This window comes from Pocillopora verrucosa, chromosome 9 (genome assembly GCF_036669915.1).
Source record: "Pocillopora verrucosa isolate sample1 chromosome 9, ASM3666991v2, whole genome shotgun sequence".
NCBI lineage: Eukaryota > Metazoa > Cnidaria > Anthozoa > Scleractinia > Pocilloporidae > Pocillopora > Pocillopora verrucosa.
Genome location: NC_089320.1, coordinates 17,232,321 through 17,255,647, shown reverse-complemented (window position 1 = coordinate 17,255,647; position 23,327 = coordinate 17,232,321). Strand labels below are relative to the sequence as shown.

At 37.9% G+C, this 23,327-nt stretch overlaps 3 protein-coding genes across 5 annotated transcripts; all 3 read left to right on the top strand.

The window, feature by feature from the left end:
• The first annotated feature begins 457 nt into the window (after nucleotides 1–457).
• LOC131778250 (24-hydroxycholesterol 7-alpha-hydroxylase-like) lies at nucleotides 458–5,596 on the top strand. 2 transcript variants are annotated; one of them, XM_059094649.2, is made up of 4 exons: nucleotides 458–679; nucleotides 768–941; nucleotides 2,688–3,158; nucleotides 4,216–5,596. In XM_059094649.2, exons 1-4 carry the CDS (start codon nucleotides 595–597, stop codon nucleotides 4,704–4,706), a joined length of 1,221 nt encoding a protein of 406 aa, XP_058950632.2. In that variant the 5' UTR covers nucleotides 458–594; the 3' UTR covers nucleotides 4,707–5,596. The 2 variants fall into 2 exon arrangements, with proteins under 2 accessions (XP_058950632.2, XP_058950631.2); XM_059094648.2 differs by having other exon boundaries at nucleotides 458–941.
• A 1,519-nt stretch (nucleotides 5,597–7,115) lies between these two features.
• On the top strand, nucleotides 7,116–11,956 carry LOC131778261 (uncharacterized). Its single transcript, XM_059094660.2, has 5 exons — nucleotides 7,116–7,329; nucleotides 7,453–7,651; nucleotides 8,804–9,155; nucleotides 10,638–10,691; nucleotides 10,952–11,956. The coding sequence occupies exons 1-5, from the start codon at nucleotides 7,187–7,189 to the stop codon at nucleotides 11,272–11,274; spliced, it is 1,071 nt and encodes a 356-aa protein (XP_058950643.2). The 5' UTR covers nucleotides 7,116–7,186; the 3' UTR covers nucleotides 11,275–11,956.
• Nucleotides 11,957–12,490: 534 nt separating this feature from the next.
• On the top strand, nucleotides 12,491–22,963 carry LOC131778225 (malonyl-CoA decarboxylase, mitochondrial). 2 transcript variants are annotated; one of them, XM_059094618.2, is made up of 14 exons: nucleotides 12,491–12,565; nucleotides 13,458–13,557; nucleotides 14,000–14,170; nucleotides 14,557–14,604; nucleotides 14,813–14,908; nucleotides 15,501–15,641; nucleotides 15,812–15,964; nucleotides 17,319–17,483; nucleotides 17,685–17,784; nucleotides 18,576–18,734; nucleotides 19,097–19,194; nucleotides 19,835–19,917; nucleotides 20,912–20,958; nucleotides 21,277–22,962. In XM_059094618.2, exons 1-14 carry the CDS (start codon nucleotides 12,534–12,536, stop codon nucleotides 21,477–21,479), a joined length of 1,596 nt encoding a protein of 531 aa, XP_058950601.2. In that variant the 5' UTR covers nucleotides 12,491–12,533; the 3' UTR covers nucleotides 21,480–22,962. The 2 variants fall into 2 exon arrangements, with proteins under 2 accessions (XP_058950601.2, XP_058950602.2); XM_059094619.2 differs by having other exon boundaries at nucleotides 12,522–12,565; nucleotides 13,458–13,549; nucleotides 21,277–22,963.
• The last annotated feature ends 364 nt before the right edge of the window (nucleotides 22,964–23,327 follow it).

The following is a 23,327-nucleotide window of genomic DNA, read 5'->3' as shown; positions in this document are numbered from 1 at the left end:
AATCAGAACTTAAGCCTGTTACCTAATCAAAACAAAAAAACAAAAACAAAAAGAAAACAGAAGTAAAATCTGTAGCAATATCTATTACAGGGTGGCCCTTAGACCGTACCCTATTATGGTCACTTAGATCACGGATCAAGGATTATGGTAACACGATTATAACACCCGCTTAGACACAAAATATTCGCAGTTTGTCTCTTGCGCCGGAAACTAGTTTCAAAAATAGCTTGAGATAGTTGGTTGTTAGGAATTACTTATTTATCTTTTTATCGTATCAGCCTTGTTCTTGAGATTTTATTAAGCAACATTAGTCTCTTTTTTGGTCTTTTTTTATCTGATTACCTTAATTTAGGAATTTAACACCGTAATGAGATCAGGTGTCACGTGAAAATTACACACAGGGTCCCGCGTGGTGCCTCCCGCGCCAGGGGGCGTTCTGTCCCATAAACTCCTTCGAACAACAAACATGGCTGCATTTGCGGAACTATTAAAGCTTTCATCATTCATCATTTTTGCAGCTTTACTCGTGATTTCTTTATTGACACTTAATTTGTTGCGTACGAAGAACGTGAAATACCCACCGATTATCAAAGGATGGATTCCTTGGCTCGGATGTGCGATCGAGTTTGGAAAAGCACCGCTGACTTTCATCAAAGAATCCAGCGAAAAGCATGGCGAGGTCTTCACATTTTATGCAATTGGTCAGCGAATGACATTTTTGACTGATGTCCGAGATTTCCATTTATTTTTTAACTCTCCTCAAGCAGACTTCCAGCGAGCCGTCGAAGATGCAGTGAAGAACACGGCGGGAATCAACAGGGTGGATTTCTTTGCTAATCATCGTAAAATTCATGATTTAGTCAAAGGAAGGCTGTCCTCTTCTAACTTGAGCAAATTAACTCCAAAAGTTGGTCGGAAACTAGAAGAATATGCAACAAGTGGTAAGTTTGTGTGGATCTTTTATTTGAAGCTATAATTATTCTTTTTTTATAGAGGACGAACCTACCGCTGCGAGGTGAAATTTTCTGTGATATTGATTACAGACCTTCGGCTCAGCTGGATAATTATGGGGCAGATTAGTGCCAATGACAACGATCTGATCTCTCAATTCTATGGAGCCATCAAAATGACTTGGTTGAAAGATTTATCGTAAACGAATTGACGTGCTACAAATCAAGGCTTGAGGTCATAGGTTATGTACATTTAAAAAAAAACCCAGGTTCACACACTTTGTGGAATCCATAATCTGAGTAGCTATTAGCGTGGAAAATTTTCCATACTCAACGCTTGAAAGGTTTAGATGAGATTTCCAGCATGAAGCCTTGGTTATAAGCCAAATAACCATAACCATATGAATTACAGTTTCCATGGCAAAAAGCATTCAGTGCACTATAAATGTGGCTATTAGTCACTGGTAGAAGTAAAACGTATGAAAAGCTGTACTGGTATGTCTAGAAGGGCGGGAAGTGTTCAAGTTTTTAACACCACTCAAAGAAACCTTTAGAACAGTTGCAGTTTGAATTCCCAACTTATTGACATACTCCTTTGTAGACTTGTTGACCTTAATGGGTAGTGCTCTTGACTTTGGATCAAAAGGTTAAATCAGGTGTCAACTTAAACCAAAGTCACTTATCATGTTCATCAGATGGTTCCTTTCCCTGTAGGAGTATAAATGTGTGCTAATAAATTGTCAGGGAAACCAATGAATTAAAAAATGCTGGCCATAGACTCCAGATTGACCAACCTCCCACTCTGTAGAGAAACAGTGTCAAAAGGCTCCTTTCTACAACATAGAAACATGGCATAAGTTGCTACAGTGCATGTGAGTAAGGAGACTAGAACTGGCTTCACTTTTAAACCTTGTCAAGTCTGTCATTCCAGCACTATCCCACTGAACACACAATTTTCCTCTTTTTTGCACTTTTCACTAAAGAACTGGAAATTATGAGGGGTGGCACAATTTATGCAGGTGGAGAAGAAGCATAACTAGTTTATACTCAATTTTTCTTGCATGACTCGTGCTTTATGCTCTCAGCAGGTTATTTCAGCACAATAAAAGTCAAACCACTGACAGATTGTTAAGAATTAAAATGGGGTGATAACAATAACAATTTTCAAATTATGAGGTGCTGAAATGACACTGAAAAGTGTCTGACTTACAGGTGATTTGAAAGGGTACCATAGAATTATCTGGGACACCTGACACAGGAGTGGGAAGTGAACTACTCTGAACTTAGCATACTCTATAGAAGTTTCCTTGTTATTGGATGATGCATGCAGCCCTGGGAATTATTGTACTGAAAAGGCATTTAAAAAATAAAAACTATCCGAAAGCCACAAGGCCAGAAATACTATACAGCCTTGTGAGATCAGCTGAAAGTAGAAGGTAAGAAAGAGGAAGACTGTTGGTCATATGATGAAATGCTTATTAGCTGAGTAAGTTTGGGCCAGATGGAAAAATATTTGACTTTCAGTCATTAAGTGAGGACCTTAAGTCAAATACTTTCCCACCCAGCTCTCCTGTTCAGTAAATAATTGCAAAATTCAGTCATGTTGCACATGCAAGGCTAACTATGGCTGCATGACAAGTCAGTGAGGGGGGGGGTAAATGCTATGTTTGTGAAACACTTTTATTTTTATTTATTTATGTTTTCCTCTACTCATGTTCATTCATTTAATTCTCCTAGCAAAAATTACTGGCTCTGAAGTTGATTTGATGACTTTGGCTCGTGACATTGTGTTCAGTGCAGTTGTACCTGTCCTGTTTGGTGAGGGAATTCTTCCTCAAACTCATCAAGAATTTAAACACTTTCAGAAACAATTTGATCAGTTTGATAGTAATTTTGAGCATGGTGCCAAGCTACCAGATTTTTTGTTAAAAGAATGGGCAAAATCAAAATACTTTCTGTTGGATGTGTTTGGCAAGGCACTGCAAAAGAAGACTTATGCAAATGTAGAGGACACATTACTTCAAGCCATGGTTGAATCACTGGAAGGTGATTGTGCACCAAATTATGCAACTCTACTGCTCTGGGCATCCCTTGCAAATGCAGTGCCAATCACATTTTGGACTTTGGCTTTTGTACTAAGTGATCAAGGTATTAAAAAGGATCTCCAACAGGAGGTTGATCTTGTACTAGGGCCATACATTGACAGTGGTAAGTACACTAGACTCTTGTTGTCCCTGCCTGAAGTGTTCCAATACCTATCTGAATTCTTGACCCTTTCACTCCTGTATCTTATAAGTAATTGGAGGGCTCAGAGCAAGAACGATCCCTTGATTTTTCGGCCATTTTTGAAAGTGTCCACATGCCAAAATTCAACTACTTCTGAACACTTTCAAAAATGGCCGAAAAATCAAGGGATTGTTCTTGCTCTGAGCCCTCCAATTCTCCTTACTGTCTGCCATACAGTCCTTATTCTGTTAGTCCAGAGAATTTGGTATTGGATCAACTAACAATTGCCCAAATGATATTTCTTTTTATTCTTATCACTTGCCTTCTTGACATTGTATTGATTTGTAAGGAGAAACTCTGTCTTGGTCACTCCTGGGAGTGAAAAGGTTAATGAGGTAATACTGGCCTAGCTCACTAGAGAGTCTGTGGTTAAGTGGCAGAGCCTTGGAGGGCAGAGTCTCAAGGTCTAAGAACTCACCCATTTATAAGTTTATTTAGCCACCTGAGACAGCATATCATAGTCGCATCCTGCACAGTATATCCACAAGTTCACCATAGGGTCACTTGAATTTATGTTTGTATCCAGACTCTTTTAATCAAAAAACTGTAGCAGCTAGATGAATTCTTTCACTAACTGTTTTAACCCTTTCATTCCCAAGATCTTAGTAGTTGTTCTCCTTACTGTCATCCATTCAATTCTTATGATGTTAGTTCAGAGAATTTGGCATTAGATCAACTAATAATCCCCCAATTAATCTTTTTCTTTATTCTCATTACTTGTCAGCTTTATATTGTATTGATTTGTAAGAAGAAATTCTCTCTTGGTCACTCATGGGAGTTAAAGGATTAACCCAGCTGTGTGCCCATTGCACCCGAAGTTGCATTTGTGTACTTGAGAACAACACTTGCTGTTGAATATTCTTTATTAAGACGAAGGACGATAATTCCTTGAATACAAAGAGGGTAGCTGTAAAATTATCACTAATCTCTGTTTGAAACTCAACAGAGCTCTGTGATGCAACTCGTTCATGTCTTGCAGGGTCGTTGGCGAAACTTTCTCTGGAAGAAGTTAAGAAATTGCGTAAGGTGGAGCACTGTATTTTGGAAGCCATTCGCCTGCGTCCAGCAGGAATGATTGCTCGCAAACTTACAGGACCCATGCAAGTTCGTGAATTTACAATTCCAGCAGGTGATATGCTTATGATTTCACCTTATTGGGCGCATCAAAACGAAGCCATCTATCCTGATGCAAGATCCTACGTTCCAGAACGCTGGAATCAGACTGTAGGCTCAGACAAATCTGCCCCCTCTGACAAATTCTTTGCGTTTGGCGGCGGTCGCTTTCAGTGTCCAGGTCGTCGGTTTGCCATGATGGAAATACAAATGTTTATATCTCTTCTTCTTTGTAGTTTTGACCTAGAGTTAGTGAAGGAAGAGGTTCCTTTGCCGTCTCCGCGACATGTCGTGGGCGTTCCGCACCCTTTATCGCCATGTTACGTGAAGATGCACAAGAGAGTTAGAACTGTTTGATAACTATTCATGGACAGTTTATTGTTTATAGGAAAGAAACAAAACATTTCTTTTCGCGAAAGTTCGTGGTTTTGTATGCTCCAATTGACCCAGACTTTATAAGCGAAAAACTTAATTTTTTTAACGTATTTATATCAATTCATCCTGTTTTACACCCAGACCAGTGTCAAAAGTGTTTGTTTCATGCATATTTTTTGTCGTCGTTTTGTTTTTCATCGGGCTGGGACGGGTAAGGGTAGGGGAACCTTCTCTTGGTGTCTGGGGGCATTACATTTTCCCCTCCAGTGAAATAGCTTGTTTCGCTTTAAGCCTAATTAACAACGACTTCAGGACAATATACAAAGTGTGACTAGAAAGTCTCCCGTTTGGAAGGTTGAAAACAGGCGCGTTACTTGTCATAGGACTTACATAAAATGACATTTTAATGAAAACTATTCTTATAAATATTTTACCGAAAACGCTCTAGTATGTGCCATGTCGAGAGTTTCAAGTTTCTAGTAAACTAGATCTTACCTCTCCCAATTTCCCCAAATGAAAACGCTCCCATAAAAGCTCGTGGGCAAAATGATACTGCGATAAAAATGTTTTGCGGTTGTTCAAATCCTTTTATTTTGAAACGATAATTGTTAAAGCTGTAAAGCTTGTGGGGTCGTTTATTTAAAGATCTAGTGTGTCAATGGACTCACGAAAGGTTACGATTTGTCCAAAACCAAAGATGTACAGCAATTTCGAGAAGGGTAAAGTTTACTAACTTTCATGCAAATTACAGTATTTCGAGGGATTAACTTAATAGGTGTTATGTGTAAATAAAATCTTCTGATCTGAAAGTACATGTGGATGTAATGCTACTTTGAAAGTAATGACTAAATATTATGACTAAATATCGTAGGGAAGGTTTGAAATAAATCTTACTGCTCTGCAATGGGGCCATTTCAGAGACTGAAGTATTTCACTATTACAGTACTATCCCCATAAGACGAGACCATAGGACAGTGAGGGCAGAATCACTTTAAAATAGAAGTCGAGGCGAACGCAAGGCGGAGGGAATTTTGATTTCTTGCGTAAGTTTAAGTTATCAGCAAATGTTTTTCTTGAGCTCCAAATGCTCAAGTAAGTACCTTGCCGAGAGCTTCAAGTTTGCATCTTGCCTCTCTCACCTCCTCTAAAATAGAACGCTTCAGTGAAAACTCATAGCGAAATGATACTGTGATAATTGTTGTTTATACCATTCTGTTTCTTTTCATTTGGACAAGATAGCGTTTCAGTGCATCATGGAAACCTACTTCCTCAAACAAAGGAATGCATACAATATTTTAAACGGCATTCCTTAAGCAGGGTGATATCCCCAATCTCATTTTGGATCCCTTCGTGTTCTTATTAAAAGTACTCCTATTGGGAACTTGCAAGAGCCCTAGAAAACCTCTTGGGGCTTATTATATCGTTCACTACAAGTAACTGCTCTTTTAGGAAATGCATCAAATGCAGTAACATAAGAATTGATTGTATTGGAAGTGGCCAAATATAAAAGTTTTCAAAAGTCAGCGGACAATACTCAGTTGAACCCTCTAAAGGAACGTTCTTGTTTGGTTAAAATTTAACTTCATCAGATATTTTATTTGTTTATTTACTTGTTCATTTATTAGACTTAATTTACAACCTTACTTGTACACTTGGATTTTTCGGTCACCCCATACTTAAAGATTAAACTTTGGCTGCACATAAATCGTTTTACCTGGTAATGTATGTATTTATCTTTTCACCGGTCGTTTGTTTTCTTTACCCTTTATACCCAAACATCGGTAAAAGTATTCTCCATTCTGTTCCCCATACATTCCCTGAGGTGCTGGCAAGGAGAATTTATGGAACAATTTACAGCTTCTTTGCTGCTGATAATTTTCTCTACTCTCATCACCTTACTGCATGATTCAGGGGTGATATTGTAAGGAGAAATTAGATGCAAGTCACTCTCACCAGTTAAAGGGTAAATTGTTGTCGCTGTCGCTAAGGATCTCGTCGGGATTCAGTGCGGGATTCAGACGAGATTATCCGCCAGATCCCGAGAGAGCTCCCGGGGGACACCCTTTGAGATACCGGGCGGGATTTCCGCAGAGATCGTTCTTAGAAAGTCATGTTTGCTCATCGTAACGTGACTTTCTAGACCTTATGTTGAACAAACACCCAATATCCCGTCGGTATTCGCTTAATAAAGGTCTCTTAAAGTCACGAAACTTCTTTTTGAGTGAAAATGGGTTTGGAAAGTAAATTTGATACAGGTAAAACTATGTCTGGGAGTCTGTCTGGGACAAATCTTTCAGAAGGGCCCAGACTGACCTCTCTATCCTTCCTGGGAGTAGACTGGGGAAGAGTTCACTTGCGCGGGAGATTATTTGCATAAGAATGGCGACCAGGTGGAAGCAAAACGTAAACAAAATTTGCTCACTCTAGCATTTTCTCCTCGCTACCTCGCTGAAATTATTTTCATGGCTGCCATGGAACAAAATGAAGTCATATTAAGTGAAGGTAATGGCCTTCAGAGTACCAAACTTCTCACGGATAAAATCAACGCGGTGTGTTACATCGAGACTGTTCTCAAAGACCCGATTTCCCGCAAAGAGCGACTAAAGTAGGATTTCGTTTTATTGTTATAATTATCGTTTCCTTAGTGGTATTTTTCATTACTCTCTTTTATTCCCAAGACTTTTAAGTTGTGCATATTAACTTTATCTCGATTCTTCTCAAATTATAGGCGAGGTACCGGTTTCCTATCCAAGCTTAATATGCCAAGTGAAAGAGGCTGTGTTGAAATTTATGGAGTGTTTACTAATAACCACGTGCTTGGCTCAATAAACGAAGCTGAAAAAGCTCACGCCACGTTCGGGTATGAAGGATCAGAAGAAGGACAGCAGGTTAAATTAAAACCAGAAAAAATGTTTCGTACCAACAAGGTTAGTGCAGTATGTGCATGTGAACAATGCGCCGTCCAATTCTACAATGAAGCTTCTTAGGCAATTTTAAAATTTGGAGGCCAGACGTGCCAGTCTCCTCTCTATTCTAGTTATTTTGAGACAAACGTGTCTTTTTTGTTAATGCAGGACTGAAGAAATAAATAAAATTTGAAACTCCATTTTTTTATCGGGTTCCCCCTCCTCCCCCACACCGATTTTGGTTGTTGCACCATTTGGAAATTGCATTCGAGGATTTTCAAAATTTCGTCGGCTTAGAGAAAATATTCCTGTAGGCAATGTCCTAAAGGTTGCTTTCCATATGGGAGTTTGGGAGTTTAAAATATAACAAAGGTTCTCTATTAGGACTATGAAATGCAAATTTATAGTGACAGGAGATTTATCTAATGAGTTTGACTAAGGAGAATGTACACTAATGATGTAATGCAATAAATTTGGATTTTGGCCTTCCAGTTGATTTCACAGTTTCATCTCCAACTTAGACCAATCAATTACAGAAGGTTTCCATCTTGTGCTAGGCTTGGTTACCATGGCTAATTGGAGAGAACCTTGAATAAACATTAATTTTGTTTGTTGATCATTTGTTCTCAACCTTCCTCGCTTGTGGGTTTCTTGGACTCTTCCATTTTGACATATTTCAATTGTGCCACAATTTGAAATTGATTGTTTTATGGATGATACAATTATTTCTGTGAAAAGATATCTGAAAATTTTTTCCTTTGGGACCCAGTTTTTGATGGCCAACTAGTGCTAACCCAAGGTTAAATTTTAATCTGGGTTTCCTTAATTCCTTTGTTCAAAAGCCTGTTTGGGATAATTTTCTCTATTCTCATGAGAACATCCAATCACAACATTGTTGACAAAAAAAAATTCTTTGAAAGCTTTTAGATCTGACATAAAATTTCTCCCTAATCCTGGGTTATCTTGACTCAGCTTTGAACAACCCAACCCAGGAGTTAATCCTATGCTCTCTGGATTAGTTTCTTGTTTGCACCATAACTTTGCAATGAGGCATAGCCATTTCTCTGAAATTTTTATAGCTCTTGACATGCTCTGTTATCACCTTGTAAAGTTACCATAGTCAGCATTTTAGGTATTTCACATTGTGCTCATGATTAATTTTGTTGTTGTCAGGAGCTTGACTATACGTTTGTTGGTGTGGACAAGGCAGATATTGATGGTTTGAACCTAACCATTCAACCCATACTTATGGAACCAGAGCCGGAATTGAAAAAGGGGGAGAATGTCATGATAATTCAGCATCCAAAAGGACGACCCAAGCATTTCTCTCAAGAAAAAATTTCAAATGTGGAGAAACCCTTTGTTTTCTATAAAGCCGATACTGAGACTGGTTCCTCTGGTTCACCAGTACTGGCCTCTGAGGGACTGGCACTGATTGCTGTTCATCACAAAGGATGTGGAGAACTTAGTTACAATAAAGGAACATTGAGCAGTGAAATTCTGATGCATCTGCAGGAAGGAACTTGTATGTTTCTTATTTATTGTACCTTTTCATTCACCAAGATTGATATTACAGTGAAATGCTGGCTATCATTAGTTGGAAAAAACAATCTGGGATGATAGTGTATTTCACTGTTTCTTCACCATCCCAGACTGTGTCAGTATATCAGGAAAATTGCAAACACATGTGCCCCCAATTCTACTGATTGAATGGTTAAACTTTGTGTGACTCTACCCAAGCAATTTAGAATGTGTTTGAAGTGGCTTATTCTGTTTTGTGAAACAAAACTAAACGAAACCAAGCAAGATATAACAAAACTAAAGGAATAATGCAGATGTATTTTCTAATAGGGTAAGGATAACTTTCATAAGGATTTTGGAGTAATCATCAATTGCTGAGAAGGATTTTTATTCATTTTGCAAAGTAGTAATTTCAGAATAGTTATTGTTTTGCAAAATCGCCTATTTTCACCCTTTGGTGATAACTTGACCTCTTTCATTTCACAAAAATACATTTAAACATTACAAATTAATATATCAGCAAAGATTATGAGCTCCTCTTATTTCTTAAACCATATTAAAGTACTTTTTGCCAAACAATAATTTTAGGAGAGATACTATTTTGCCAAATGGACTATTAGTCAATTTGCAAAGTAGTACCTCTTCTTAAATAACTATGTTGCAAAATGAATGAAATCCTTCTTGTTAATTCATGATTACTCCAAAATCCTTGTGAAAGTTATCTTTACCTTATTACAAAATATATGTGCATTCCTTTAGTTTTGTCATATGTCACCTCGTTTTGTTTTGTTTTGTTTTGTTTCATTTTGCAAAATAGTATAAGCTGTTTGAAGTAAAAACTAACATTACCAAAAATCTTGACAGCCAAAACTGAAACTTTTATACACTCTAAATGAATACTGACAAGAATCTGGAACATGTTGGGGAAAAAAGAAGTGGTTGTGATTTTTCTGATTCATCTCTGACCATCCTAAATAAGTATGGATGTATCTGATTTTTAGTATCCATCAGCTATCAATGTCTGTTATGGGAACAACAGTAAAATTTCTGACTGTCTAAACTTTTTTTGATATACCAAAACAAGCCCTTATTTAGCATTAAACAAATGATCATTAGAGTCTATTACGATTCAGAAAGCCAAGGGACCCTCGTATGCAGACTATACTTAATATTTGTCCTGCTGGGAAGGTTTAAGAAATCTTTGATAGGGTGTTATTTGTTTGGATATTTATTGTTACCAAGAATTTTAGACTAAAACTTCAGTTGATGGAGCTAATTAATCTGATAAAGAATCATTTTTAAGAATGACATTTATGCATGTCCCTTTTCAAGCTATATCCTTGCTCAGGCATATCTTTTGTGATTGATTGAACCCATGGAAAAGAAGCTCTCCTGAGCATCACCCTCTTTCATGTTATTTTTACCTTTGTTGTGAAATTTTTTACTACTGGTTGGACAATAATGAGCTTTTTTCCTTTTAATGCAGATACAAAAATCAGTGACAGTTTCTCAGACAGTCAGGACAAGGAGATCTTTGAAGGTCAGACAACTTTTTTTAATAAAACCTCAAGTTCATCCATCATTTCTCCTTTTAGTGATATATTTATGGTTATTTTTCAATTTTCCTGAGAATTAAATGTCATTTCATGACATTTTGCCAGCTGTTAATTTTCTTTATGCTCAATGCTGATCAGCCTGATACTGTATTGATATTGTAAAGAGAAGCTTTGTTTTGATTGCTCTTGAGATTGTGAGGTTTAACTGGTTCATGAACATCTTGCCTGTTTTATTGGAAAATAGTTGGTCCCTCACCCAAAAAGATAAAGATGGACCAAGAAGATCACAGCAATCATAAACAGCCATCAGAAGAAGTCTTGGAAAACTTATCTCAAGAAATTGTCTCTTTCTGGAAGCCTTTGGGGCGAAAGCTGAAAATCCCAAACGCCAAACTAGAGGAGATCCAGGGTGACAATATTCAGTACCCTGGAATAAAGGAAAAAGCTTTTCAAATGCTTTTAGCCTGGATTGACCAAGGAAAGACTGCAACATTTGCTCATCTTTCAGTGGCACTCCAAAGTCTTGGAAAAAACAGACTGGCAGACAAATACTGTGGCTCATCATGAGTGCATTTCATGATAGTTATAAAGAGATGTTAAAGTAGTAACTGAAATGTCTAGAACAATATATTTTTTAGCCAGTGTCAACTTTTTTTTTTATTCTTTTTTACCAAAAAGATGTTGAAGTACTTAGACTGTTAATTTCAAAATTATCTTGTACAAGATCAATTTTTTTTACAAGCATTGCTGTTACATCTACATAGGTCTTATTGCTTTCATGTTCTTTAATATGGTCTTTTTGTATTGTTTGACTGTAGTTTTCAAATGTGTATATATGACTGTGAATACTGTATGATAGAGATCTTATAGAGAGCTTTTAACAAGATATTTATTGAACCATCTATATTAAAAATTATCTGGTTATGGTGAAAGGCTACAGGGCTGAACAAACAGTTTATAGGATCTTGCTACACATAAACCTTCTATATGGGGATACTTTTGGTTTTATCAACTGAGTCGATAAATTCGCTCTGACAAAGGGCTAATGCTCAAAACGTTAACTTTGAAATTCTTTGCCAATTTTTCTTTGCTGATAAAACCAAAATTATCTTGTTATACTCCCCACTGATGCAGCACCACAGTTTCTTAGAAACTTACACCCACAACCCTGTATATGTTTGGGCTCACCATTACAAGCAAAGTTAGGTAAAAAATTACAGGACAAGAATATTGTTTGTCATGGCCTACATAGATATATGCCATGAGATTTAACATGAAGATTTGTAAAGCTGTATAACAAATATATACTGTCTATCATTAATTTCTTATGGCTTCAAATTGCAAGTTAGTCCAGACACCCCTTCCACCACTGTTCACTTTCACCTCAGCCCTTTACCTCCCAGATCACATTTGTAATTCTCCTCACTGTCAACCAATTCTTATAATGTTAGTTCAGAGAATTCAGTATTGAATCAACTTATTACTTCCAAATTGATATTTTTCTTTATTCTTGTCACTCATCTGGTTGATATTGTATTGATATTGTAAGGAGAAATTCTGTCTTGGTCGCTCATAGGAGGTAAAGGGTTCAATCAAGCATTGTAGGTTGAATAAACAACTGAATTTGTTACGTTAACTCGCCATAATAAAAGCTAACCCCCCAACACCCATTCTCTTACATTTCGTCAAAGGCCGCGCAGTTCCTCAGGACACATACAAAGTACTTAAACAAAGTAAAAATATTCTTAGGTGGTAGTCCGCTGGTCACTATACAGCTCTTCAGTCGTCTCAAACTTTCCAAGAAGCGTAGTGAAACTGAAAGTGTCATGAAAATACTGCAACGTGTGCTGGTCTTAAGGTGAGTGCAGCTTTTTAGAAAGATTTTTGATGGGTTAAAGATATATCAGTGAAATTTTTGTCGCGTAAGTCTAAATTTTGCTCTCAAATACTCTTTTTAGTGTACCGCCTGTTGTGTTAGGCTTATGTTTGTGCTGCTCGTCTTTAATTTTACAGCCTATCTTTCGTTTATTTCAAAGTTTACGAGCACGCAATACCTCACTAGGTTAAACATTTTTATAGTGTATTGTTTGCGTTGCCATTACCTATGAAGAAACTTTGAAAATACGGTTTAAACGTCATTAGCCAATATCACTCTTAAATTGACGAGGAAAGATCAAATTACAACATACTCCGTTGCAGATCAAGTGTGATTTCAAGATGACTAGATATGGTCAAAATATTTCGTTAGTAATATATGTATGTATGCAATTCAAATGTGTTTATAATTTCTGAACGAACTCAGACGAGAATAGATGAAATTACAATATACATGTACATATTGGCTACAGATCAAGTGATTTCAAGACGACTTAATATTGCTCATTTTATTTCCTCATTCTGTTTGTTTTTAAAAACGTACATGTTAGAAAAGAAAGAGGCCAGTATCCACTAATTAATATAACCTGAAAGATTGCACAAAAATAATTTGCCTATTTCTTCATGTAGTGCATGCAATACCCAACAGATAAGTCCAGCCGATCTTGCATGTTAGCATATGACCTCTCAGGACAAAGGGTCTCTTTTATCTTGCCTGACCACTTACGATGCCATCCCGATTCACAATCTTACAGGAAATGTTTTCTTTAATTAGGGTTGCAAATTATGAAGTTCGTTTCAGTTTTGTTGTTCTGGGTGAAATTGATGCTAATATTTTCATTTTTCATCTTTTCTGTACTCTCTTATTTGTTCAGATTCATTCCAGGATTCAAAAACTGGAATCAAAATAAACTATCCAAACATTGTGTTTTACATTGGAGGACTAGAAGTTATTGCACATCCTCAAGTAATGTGGTAAATTGTATTTTCACTTAATAAACTGTTTTGCACATTTTAATTCAGAGAAGATAGATAGGATTGGTTTAATTGTCTCAACTGTAATTTCCCCCTTAAGCAATACACTATAAGGTGTGTGAATCTAAAATATCAAGCTGTTATTGTTTTTTTTTGTACAAACTTATGCTCATCCATTCTAGAACATAAGCCTGCCTTGTTTTTAAGTTTTGAAGAACCATTTGATTTATACCAAAATAAATTTGATAATTGGCTCTCAAATTCTGTGTGACAGTTGTTTTGGGCTTTGCCCTCAGCCATTGTCATGCAACATGACTTCAGTTCATTTATAATTGAATTGTTAAATAAGCTACAGTGTCTTCTTTCACAATGGAATATAGACATTTAGCTCTCTATAATATGATTTTCCAATTTTTGCTTGCGGGTCTCTTTTTATTGTCAGGTTCACAATGTAGAGTCCAAGTGGCTCAGGCTGTTATTTAAGATGGCTGACAGCTCTCCACCACATGTTGAGGATTTTCCATCCCAGATGAGGATGACACAAATACGTGAAATGCTGAGTAAAGCAGCAAGAATGAGGAGAACAGACTCAGGGGGTGATCTTATGCCAAATGTAAACAATTGTCTAGTACTCAGCTAGCATATGAAGCCTTGTGAAAGCATGCTGCCTGTTCAAGCTGGCTTATTAAGGCCAGAGCCAGGACTATTGTTACTCTCCCCTGAAAAGGATGTTAGTTCATCCTGGCATATCCCCACCCCCAGTCCTCCTGTCGCCTTTTCAGGTTGGGGAGGGGGAGGGAACAATTTCAGAATTATTCTTCCTATCATGATGTTGCAAAAAATTGAAATGTTGCAATGATTTAGATCTCAACTCTCATTTTTAGCTTTACCAGAAATTTTCCTTAGGCATAGATGGACATATAGAGCTGCAATTCCACTATGCTGTGATATGCTATTGGCAGAAGGGTTTAAGGTTTTTTTTATTCAATTGAAATGTAGGCTGTTGCCAAAGAAATCAAACACTTCTACAGTGGATTGTCAACAAAGGTGAGTTAGTGATGTAACTGATTATTTAAATTTACTCAAGCTGAGAAATTCTTTTGCTTGAAAACACAGAAGGAAGCATGTTATTTTATCAGCTTTACAAATTGTTAACTCCAAGGTGAACTAGCTTGGCTGTGTAGGAATTATAGCAGAGAATTAGCAGAGATTTGTTTTCATTAGTTAAATGATGAGAACCTTTTTCTTTTGAAAGGCTGAGAAATTGGCATTTTTTTTGGTTCTGGAACGAGATCTTGGTGTAGACCACAAGGATGTTCTACAAGTCGCTAACAGCTTGGCAAACTCTCAGGTAGACTACAATATGTTTTAATGCAATTTAAACCCAGGTTTTCAATACTAATGGTGTGAGGTATTTGTGCAACTGCCATGAGTGGTCAGAATTTAAGTGGATTGTATTTCTTTTATATTTCCTTGAGATATGAAAGGGCAACATTTGGAACAGTTTTAAAGAAATGAATAACATTTTTTTTCAATAGCAATGTTGAGCCATTTTTATCCCTCTTGTATTAAATAGTTGGACAAACCACCCTGCTATTGACAGATATATTTCTATAAATGAACCTTGGCTATATCTCTACTTTTGAACAGGATTAATAATTGGTCTGAAGCCAGTCCCTCTCTTTAGTAACCTACAAACTAATTGTCCATACAGTACCAGTTTATGGTCAATTAGAAAGGATTGTAATTAAAAACTAGTTATAACTTGGAGCTGTTGTTTGATTTGTCAAAAAATAATTATTGGACTGGACATTAAAAGAAAGGGCCAGAAGTAAGGAGATCCTTGAAGTGAAAGGGCTAGATAACTGGTTAGTCTGAAGAACCTTTGCCTCCAGGCAAATTTTAAATTTTACTAATTGCCATTTTTCATGTTTTATTCATAGGAAAATGGACTTCCAGCCATTTTAAAAGCAGAGGAAAAGTTGCGGCAAGCTCTCGAACCAGCTCATACCCAATTACTGTCCCAGATCAGTAAGCTACCAGGAGGTGTGAAGGACATTGTTGACATGAGAGGTGACTTGTTGGTGAGTAAGAGCTGTCTTCAGAATGGGAAATGGCCAGTTTCCATTAAAAATATTATGTTGATTTTGTTAGTGCCCTTTATTTGCATAGTAGTGTGTTAAAATACTCTGACTGTGGTATTTTACATGTGCAAAGAAGTAGACATAAGTATTTGATATAAATTTCTTGCAAGGAAGGGCTGAATGAAGAGAAGGATCGACTTGCCAGACAGGAACTCCAGGCTCTTAGTTCATCCATCAAGAATCTCTTGGCTCAGTGGTTTGCTGTTGGATTACTGGATCTCAGACAGGTCACCTGGGAATCACCTGGTAGTATACTAGAAAAGGTGTTTATTGGCAAGCAGCGCGTAATTCATACCTTTAACATAATTACCAAGTCAACAGGAGTATCTCTGTTTCTAAGATCTCACCTCATCATTCTTTCGCAAAAATTTGGATGATTTCAATTGAAAGATTGAGCTTCAAATCTCCCCATATAAACCCATGTGAATCCATGAGTAGGTGACACAATATCATGCTTCCCAGGGGTAAAAATAACGGCCGGTGACCAGACAATGTCCGGCCTGATTGGGGTTTGACCGGTCAAAGTTTCGATTCGGCGGTCATGTTGAACAGTCACATTAAATGACTGAAAGTCAAACGAAAAAAAGGAAGCTGAACAACAACAATAACAAACAGCAACAACAACACAACGCCATAAAAACTAAACGAGAGGCTACGATAGAACAGTTTTTAATTTCCTCACAAGTTTATCTTTATTTCAAATGCTATGCCCTAACGATACGTTGACTCAAAAAGGCGGTGCGAAGTGTCGCGCCATTACTCTGCCGAACTCAGGAATTAGATCCGACTCACCTAGAAGGTAGTGGCAGTGCGTTTGAAACGATTCAGTTCCAGGTAGACTGAATTAAGTTCGGCGTGAATACTCAGCGGGCAGGCCTTTCCATACCGCTCGACACTTAGGCCGCACAGTAATGACGCGATTAGAGTCGGTAGAATGATTCAGAAAAAAAAAGTTTCGTTAACATATTATGGGGCAGGGTTGACAAAAGCCGGTGACAAGTTCGTCGTTCATTTCCTTAATCAGTCGAAATGTACGGAAAAAGTAAGACTAGAGTGTGTAATCCATCTTTCAACGAGATATTGTCTGAGGAGAATGAAACAGAAGATAGAAAAAAGTGCACTTCGAACTAGAAGCTCGAAGAAGCGCTACAGAAATGACCGAGGTAAACTTTGTTTTGCCGGTCATTGTGACCGGCGACCGTACCGCCGTATTAGACCGTACCGGAATTTTTAGCCCTGCTTCTAGGCTGAGAATTGAACCAAAAATAATTAGAATAGCTGGTGTGTTTTTCAGGGTGGACGGTGAATTGCGCCGGTAGCTGGCTTTTTTGACAATCCTGTAAATGTAGTAAAGGGGAAATTGTCCCCTAGAGTAGAATTTCAACCTTACCTTGAGTGAGAGGTTTCATTTCTTGGTTGGGGTAAATTGCCTATGTTGTTCTATCTTAAGCTTGACGTATGATAGGTCGGGATTCATTGTTTTGAGCAGGGTCTCAGTGTCCCTGTAAATTACAAAAAGACTGATCCTGAAATTTGTATTGAAAAGAAACTGTAACATTCCTGGTTGTTCGGGATGTATGGTGATGAGGTAACTATGTTATACTTTCTGTAACTCAGGTGTTGCGTTATGAGGCAGTGCATTCAATGTCTGGCTGGGAAGACCTGAAGCGGCGACTTGCTCCTGACAGGAGATGTTATATTTACACACATCGCTCCATGCCTGGTGAACCTGTGGTAGTGTTACACACTGCACTGGAATATGAAATTGCTGATAATATACAGGTGGGTTGTCATTCAGAAAAAATCTGGAAAATGGTTTGAATTTTGTTCACAAAAATACAAAAGGATTCTGTATGTAGCTACCTGACTAGGACTGAAGCTTTTCATTCTTAAGGGTACTTCTTGAAAACCCAAAATGATTTTGATAATCAACTGATTTCTGTTCCTTAGTCAGTATTTTACTGCAGTCTCTCTTCAATCCAGGTTATCTTGAGTGAACCGGAGGTGGATCGAGACGCGTGTGAATATGAATTAGAGAAAAGAACCGCAGCAGTGTTTTATTCTATCACTTCGACACAAAAAGGTGTGTTTTGAGGCAATGAAGGATAGGTGTCTCAGAAACATTGATACTTTTATTTTCTGCATGAGTTAAGGAGAACTCTGCTCTATGTATAATCAAATCCTTCCACCTCCAACCTTCAAAGAAGAAATGGATGCATGTGCGTAGGCTAGGGTTTTTTTTTTTTCAATAAATAAATAACTGAATTTAAATGGCTACAAGTCCAAAAAAGGCTGGAAACACAGCCTTGCACTGTCATTTAGATTAAAGGTAGGAAGGTTATTGTAAGTCTGCAATCGAGCCAGGTGGCTTACAGTGTAGCTGCACAAGCCTTACCTGGTTTACGTAGCATGAAGTAACTAGAAGTATTACTGTTCCTCGTGGATAGGATGCCACTCAGTCCCAGTCTACTCCCCAGCTTTTCGTTGGGTTTTCTTGTTCGTTGGTACCGACTTGTATTCTTGGGTGGAGCGAGGTCGTATGATAGTCAAGCTTTATGCTCAAGAACATAGCCTTATGATCCGGCCAAAGGTCTCTCTCGTCCCGAGTTTCTCTGCCTCTCCATTTATAATATGCCACATTGATACTCTTGTCATGACATTCAGATGGGCGAAGAATTTTATTATAATTCTTATATCTAGCGTTGTTGACAAGAGCGCCTGGCTTTGTAAGGAAAAACTTTGTTTTAAATACAGCGGAGGTGTTGGTTAGGAAGTGTTATCTGTGATGGACAAATATGCGTAAGGAGATTCAACTAGTGAACAACTGGAAAACGGTTTGGATGAGTACTGATAATTTCTCTTCCCTTTTTGTAGGACTTAGTGGCGTGGATCTGGGCAATTTTCTTATTAAGCACGTCGTGGAAGAGTTACGGCACGAGTTTCCAAACATCACGCAATACTCGACACTGTCCCCTATCCCTGGCTTCAAACAGTGGCTAAAGCTGCAGCTATCGCACGCCCTGGAACAGCAGGGTAAGAAACGTTACTTTGGAAATACCAGCTTAATGGGAGGGGGGGAAATGTCCCAACTAGGAAGAAAAATGAAGGAAGAAATAATTTAAATGAAGACTAGGCATTCAGTAATTTTTGCCTTTTCTCTGAATGGATTTCTCTTCTTTACAGAAGGCAGTGAAGACGAGTAAAAGTTTGAATCTCAGTTGACCATTTGAAAGCTTTTCTTCAGTTGCCCGCGAAAAATTAGCCTATCCGTAGGGTGTGCTATCAACTAAGCTACCATCTAAGCTACAGAGAATTCGCTGGCGAATGGGTTCATAATTAAAGTAGGTTCAGATGTATTCGTCGAGATTGTTGATTTTTATCGTTTTACTTGCTAGCAAATGACGTTCCCCAAACGCTACTTTTGGAAGATGAACAGGAAATTATCCAAGGCAGCCACTCAAATTCGGAATTGTCTCCGCTCTCCTTGTTTAAGGTTGGTGTATTCCGTTATTTAGATGGCTTCAGCGCCAAACATAATTAAATTTTGATTTCTTCTCATTCTATTAATCGTGTGGCCTGCTTCGATGGCAATTATCAAGCGATTGATTCGCAGAGGAGTGCGCAAGGGCAAAACACATCTGTTTAAGTATGACTCACCAATTTGAAAAGTTTGTCTTTCTTGTTTTGGATAGTGACTGAATGAAAATGGCCCAGAATGCAAGAATCCAAGTGTTACTGTTTTTACTACTGGTATTAAAATGGCTAATAAAATTGTTATTATTTCTATTATTATTATTATTATTATTATTATTATTATTAGTAGTAGTATTATTATTGTTGTTGTTATCAGTTTCCCACGAGAGATATTGTTTTTAAGCACCAGTTTAAAGAGAAGAAATTTGTTTCGGCAAGCTTCGACGGGATATATTCGACGTAGTTTTCTTAGTTCGCGTCTTAACATTTAAAATTCAGTCTTTCCAATATTTCTATTCTAGAAGGTATAAAAATCGTAATCTGGCAATGACGGAAGAGAGTTCTGCAGCCCATTGTCCTCAGGCATTTTAGAAAGTTAAAGTAGCTTTAAGCAACGGATAATCAACTCTCTGAAAAATGCATTGTTTTTCTGTTGTCAGAACCTTTTAGAAACCAGCGATTGGCACCTTAACCCAAGTATAGCTGACTGTCTAAGGAAACCATTAGTACGCCTCTGTACCAAGTACGTACCGTTATTATTTTTAAATTGTGGGTTATTTAGGGATTATGGTAATCGGAAGATGGAACAAAGAGGAAGGTTACTTGAGGACATGGGCTTGTTTATCGCCTACGTTATCAGTTACCAACCGGTGATTTCTCAGTTGGGAGATGTCGATGAAATTTTAATTGGGTGTCATTGAAAGTTGTCCGTGGTTGGATGAATTTTGCCTCAACGCGCTGTGTGATTGGTCCAGAAAAATCGCGCCACCCTTTCAACCAATCAGGGCCCAATTGTTCGAAAGCCGGTTATCGCTAACCCAGGGTTAAATTTTAATCCAGGTTTCTACATTTCTCTGATCAAAAGTCGTTTTGGGATTATTTTCCAAATTGTTTTTAGAGCATGAAATCATAAAATTGTAGAACAGTGGAATTAAAATGGATATTCTTTAAAAGCTCACAGATCTGAAAACAGATTTCACACTAATCCTGAGTTATCTCAACCCAGCTTTGAACAACTCGGCCCAGATGTTAACTCTTGGATCCCCAAGGGTGACTAGCATCTAATTTCTCCTTACAATATCTCCCCTGAATCAAACATTAGGGTTATGAGAATAATAGAAATGATCAACAATTACAGAAGCTCTGGATTGTTAAGCTAATTCTCCTTGTCAGCACCATAGGAAATGTACAGAGAACAGTATGGAGAATATGCATACTGATGTTAGGGTGTAAAGGGTTAAGCTTGGACCAATCCTGATTTGGTCTCTTGCGTCTTCGGGCGCTCCATTCTCGTTCCCAAGCTTCTCTCTCTTCCTCCCTCTAAAAAGTACCCGTGTACATTCGAAGAACCCTCTAACACAGTTACAAAGTTATCAAACTTTTATCCATTTCTGATCTTTCCAGGTATTTATACAAAGAGAAAAGGCGAGGATTTGTCATGAAAGTACCCGTGTACATTCGAATAGCCCTCTAACATAGTTATGTATCAAACTTTTCTCCATTTCTGATCTTTCCAGGTATCTATACAAAGAGAAAAGGCGAGGATTTGTCATGGATCCAGTTGGTAAGTGATTCAAGAGATATCAGCAAATTCAAATGGCAGAATTTTTACTATTGCAATGTATCTCTGACCTTTAAGGTTGATCACTGCCGGGTTTTCTCGATTTCTCGCCGAAAATGACAATTTAACCATAAAACCCCTGAGAGTAACCAGCATCTTACCGAGGTATGGAGAATATGCATATTGATGTCAAGGTGAAAGAGATTGTACTGACGCTAGGCTGGCAATGTGCTCCTCGCGCGTGAAGTTACGCGCAGAAATGAGGCGCTATGTATCAAAATGAGTTTAACTAAAATGTGTTCGTCGTCTCTTCGCCGTCAGGTAATTTTCACATCAGGAATGGTGCGTGGATGTGGAGGTTAAACTGGTTGGCGGATGTGAGCGCACGAGGAATGGATAATTCCTTTGGACTGATGATGAACTATAAATATGTCCTAGAAGATGTGGATAAGAACAATCAACAGTATTTACTGAACGGTACTGTTGCTGCATCGCCACAGTTTCTGGAGCCATTGCGGGCGTGACATGGTCATCTTGACCTTTGAGTGACTTAGAAGTCCCCCGACTAGACCATCTTAAAACTTGCAGTGCATATATGGACATAGTAATGGATGGTGCATGTGGGAACGCTTACATGTAACTGGAAACAAGCCAGTATGAAATAAGGAAAAAACTAGAGATTGGCCTGGCCTGCATTCTGTCAATTTAGCTCCTTAGAGATACAGATGGAAAGAGTTCAGAAACCCTTATGTTGGAAGTCCTTTCACCACAAGCGCGCATTCATGATTTGGTTTCATATAATAACTAAATTATCTTTAAAAGATTCTCATGTTTTAATTTTTATTTAAATAGCAAACAAGACAAGCAAAGAATGAATCCCTCAAGAGGACTACTATTTAAGCAATTGCACAAAAGAAGCATGAAAAAATTCAGGCTTCGACGGGCTTCCAGATATTTTTCAGGCGCTACTACCAACTGAGCTACAAAGCCACATGTTGTGAAAACGAGACAACTATGAGCTTTCAGATTTCTTGGTTCGGAGCTGCAGCGCGCCGGATATTTCAATTCGTTTTTTCAGCTTTCAAATTGTTGCAGCACATCAGTGCCTCTGTATAGTAGTGGTTCATTCACATGTTTCAACACCAACGAAATTAGTAATCGTACTTTGGTATCAAAACACTTTCCTGTATCAGTTTGATTTTTCTTTGCCCATTTCAGATGAGTTAAACAACCAGTCATGGGTGGCCTGTACAACCCTGTCATTTTAAAATACTCGCGAACGAATTCGATGTCTAGGGGAAATTTGAGAACGTTGACCGAAATTCCCTTTTAGTTTTTTTTCTACTCCGTCACTAAACTGATTTACCTCCAGGAATACTTGTATAATTTTTTTTTTATCGAAATTAAGTCTTTCACTCGCTTTTTGTGAGAATTACCTGACGCTTTTTTTAACCAATTTAACCAAGATTGAGTGGCATTGCTTCTTACCCACATCACATTTTTTCCCGGTATGATTAACCAGTGATACTCGATTTTCCTTACAACCTCCCTTTCATTCAAAAGGTAGTATGCAAGTCTCCGACAACAGTACTTAAACATCATTCAGCAGTCGTACACTGATTTCACTTCTGTTGGTACATGAAGTTGCCATGAAGTGTGGAAGGCCAGTTCTATATCACTGAAGGACAAAAATACTTTTTAACTTTATTTCAAATCATTTGCGCTACCCTAGAAACGGCTTATATTTCAAACCCCCCCCCCCCCCTTCAAGAAAGCGATTCAACAAATGAATGGTAGTGCTTGCTTTCAACCAACTAGACACGGCGCACTTAAATACAATGATCAGCCACCTTAACCCTTTAACTCCCAAGATCCGATGTGAATTCTCCCCGCTTGTGATTGATTTCCTTGAAAATCAATCACAATAATTTGGTGTTAGATCAAGATAAGTTTTACCAGACAGTTCTAAGTATTATAATTACCTCTACTGGAAAAGGTCTGGATTATTATAGGGAGAATTTACTGGTTTATCACTTCTGGATATTAAAGGGTTTTAAAAATTGCAGTAGTACCTTTTAAGAAATGGGCAAAGTTCAAAACAGATTTGTTTGCCTTTATGACGGTTTTGAACGCTATCCTAAATAGGACTGACCCTTCAAACCGTGTTAAGACTAAAAAAATTAGGTTTTGGCAGGTCGGCAAACTTTTCGCGCGGAACCGTGTTACTACTTGAGCTCCACGTCAAACAACTTACGCAATCCTTGAATGCGGAAAAACTTAAGTTAATGACCTGTGACTCTCAATTTTTTCCGCAACTTATTTTTATGGTCCGGAGTAAAAGTGGGCCTAGCATTTTAATGAAATGTTACTCA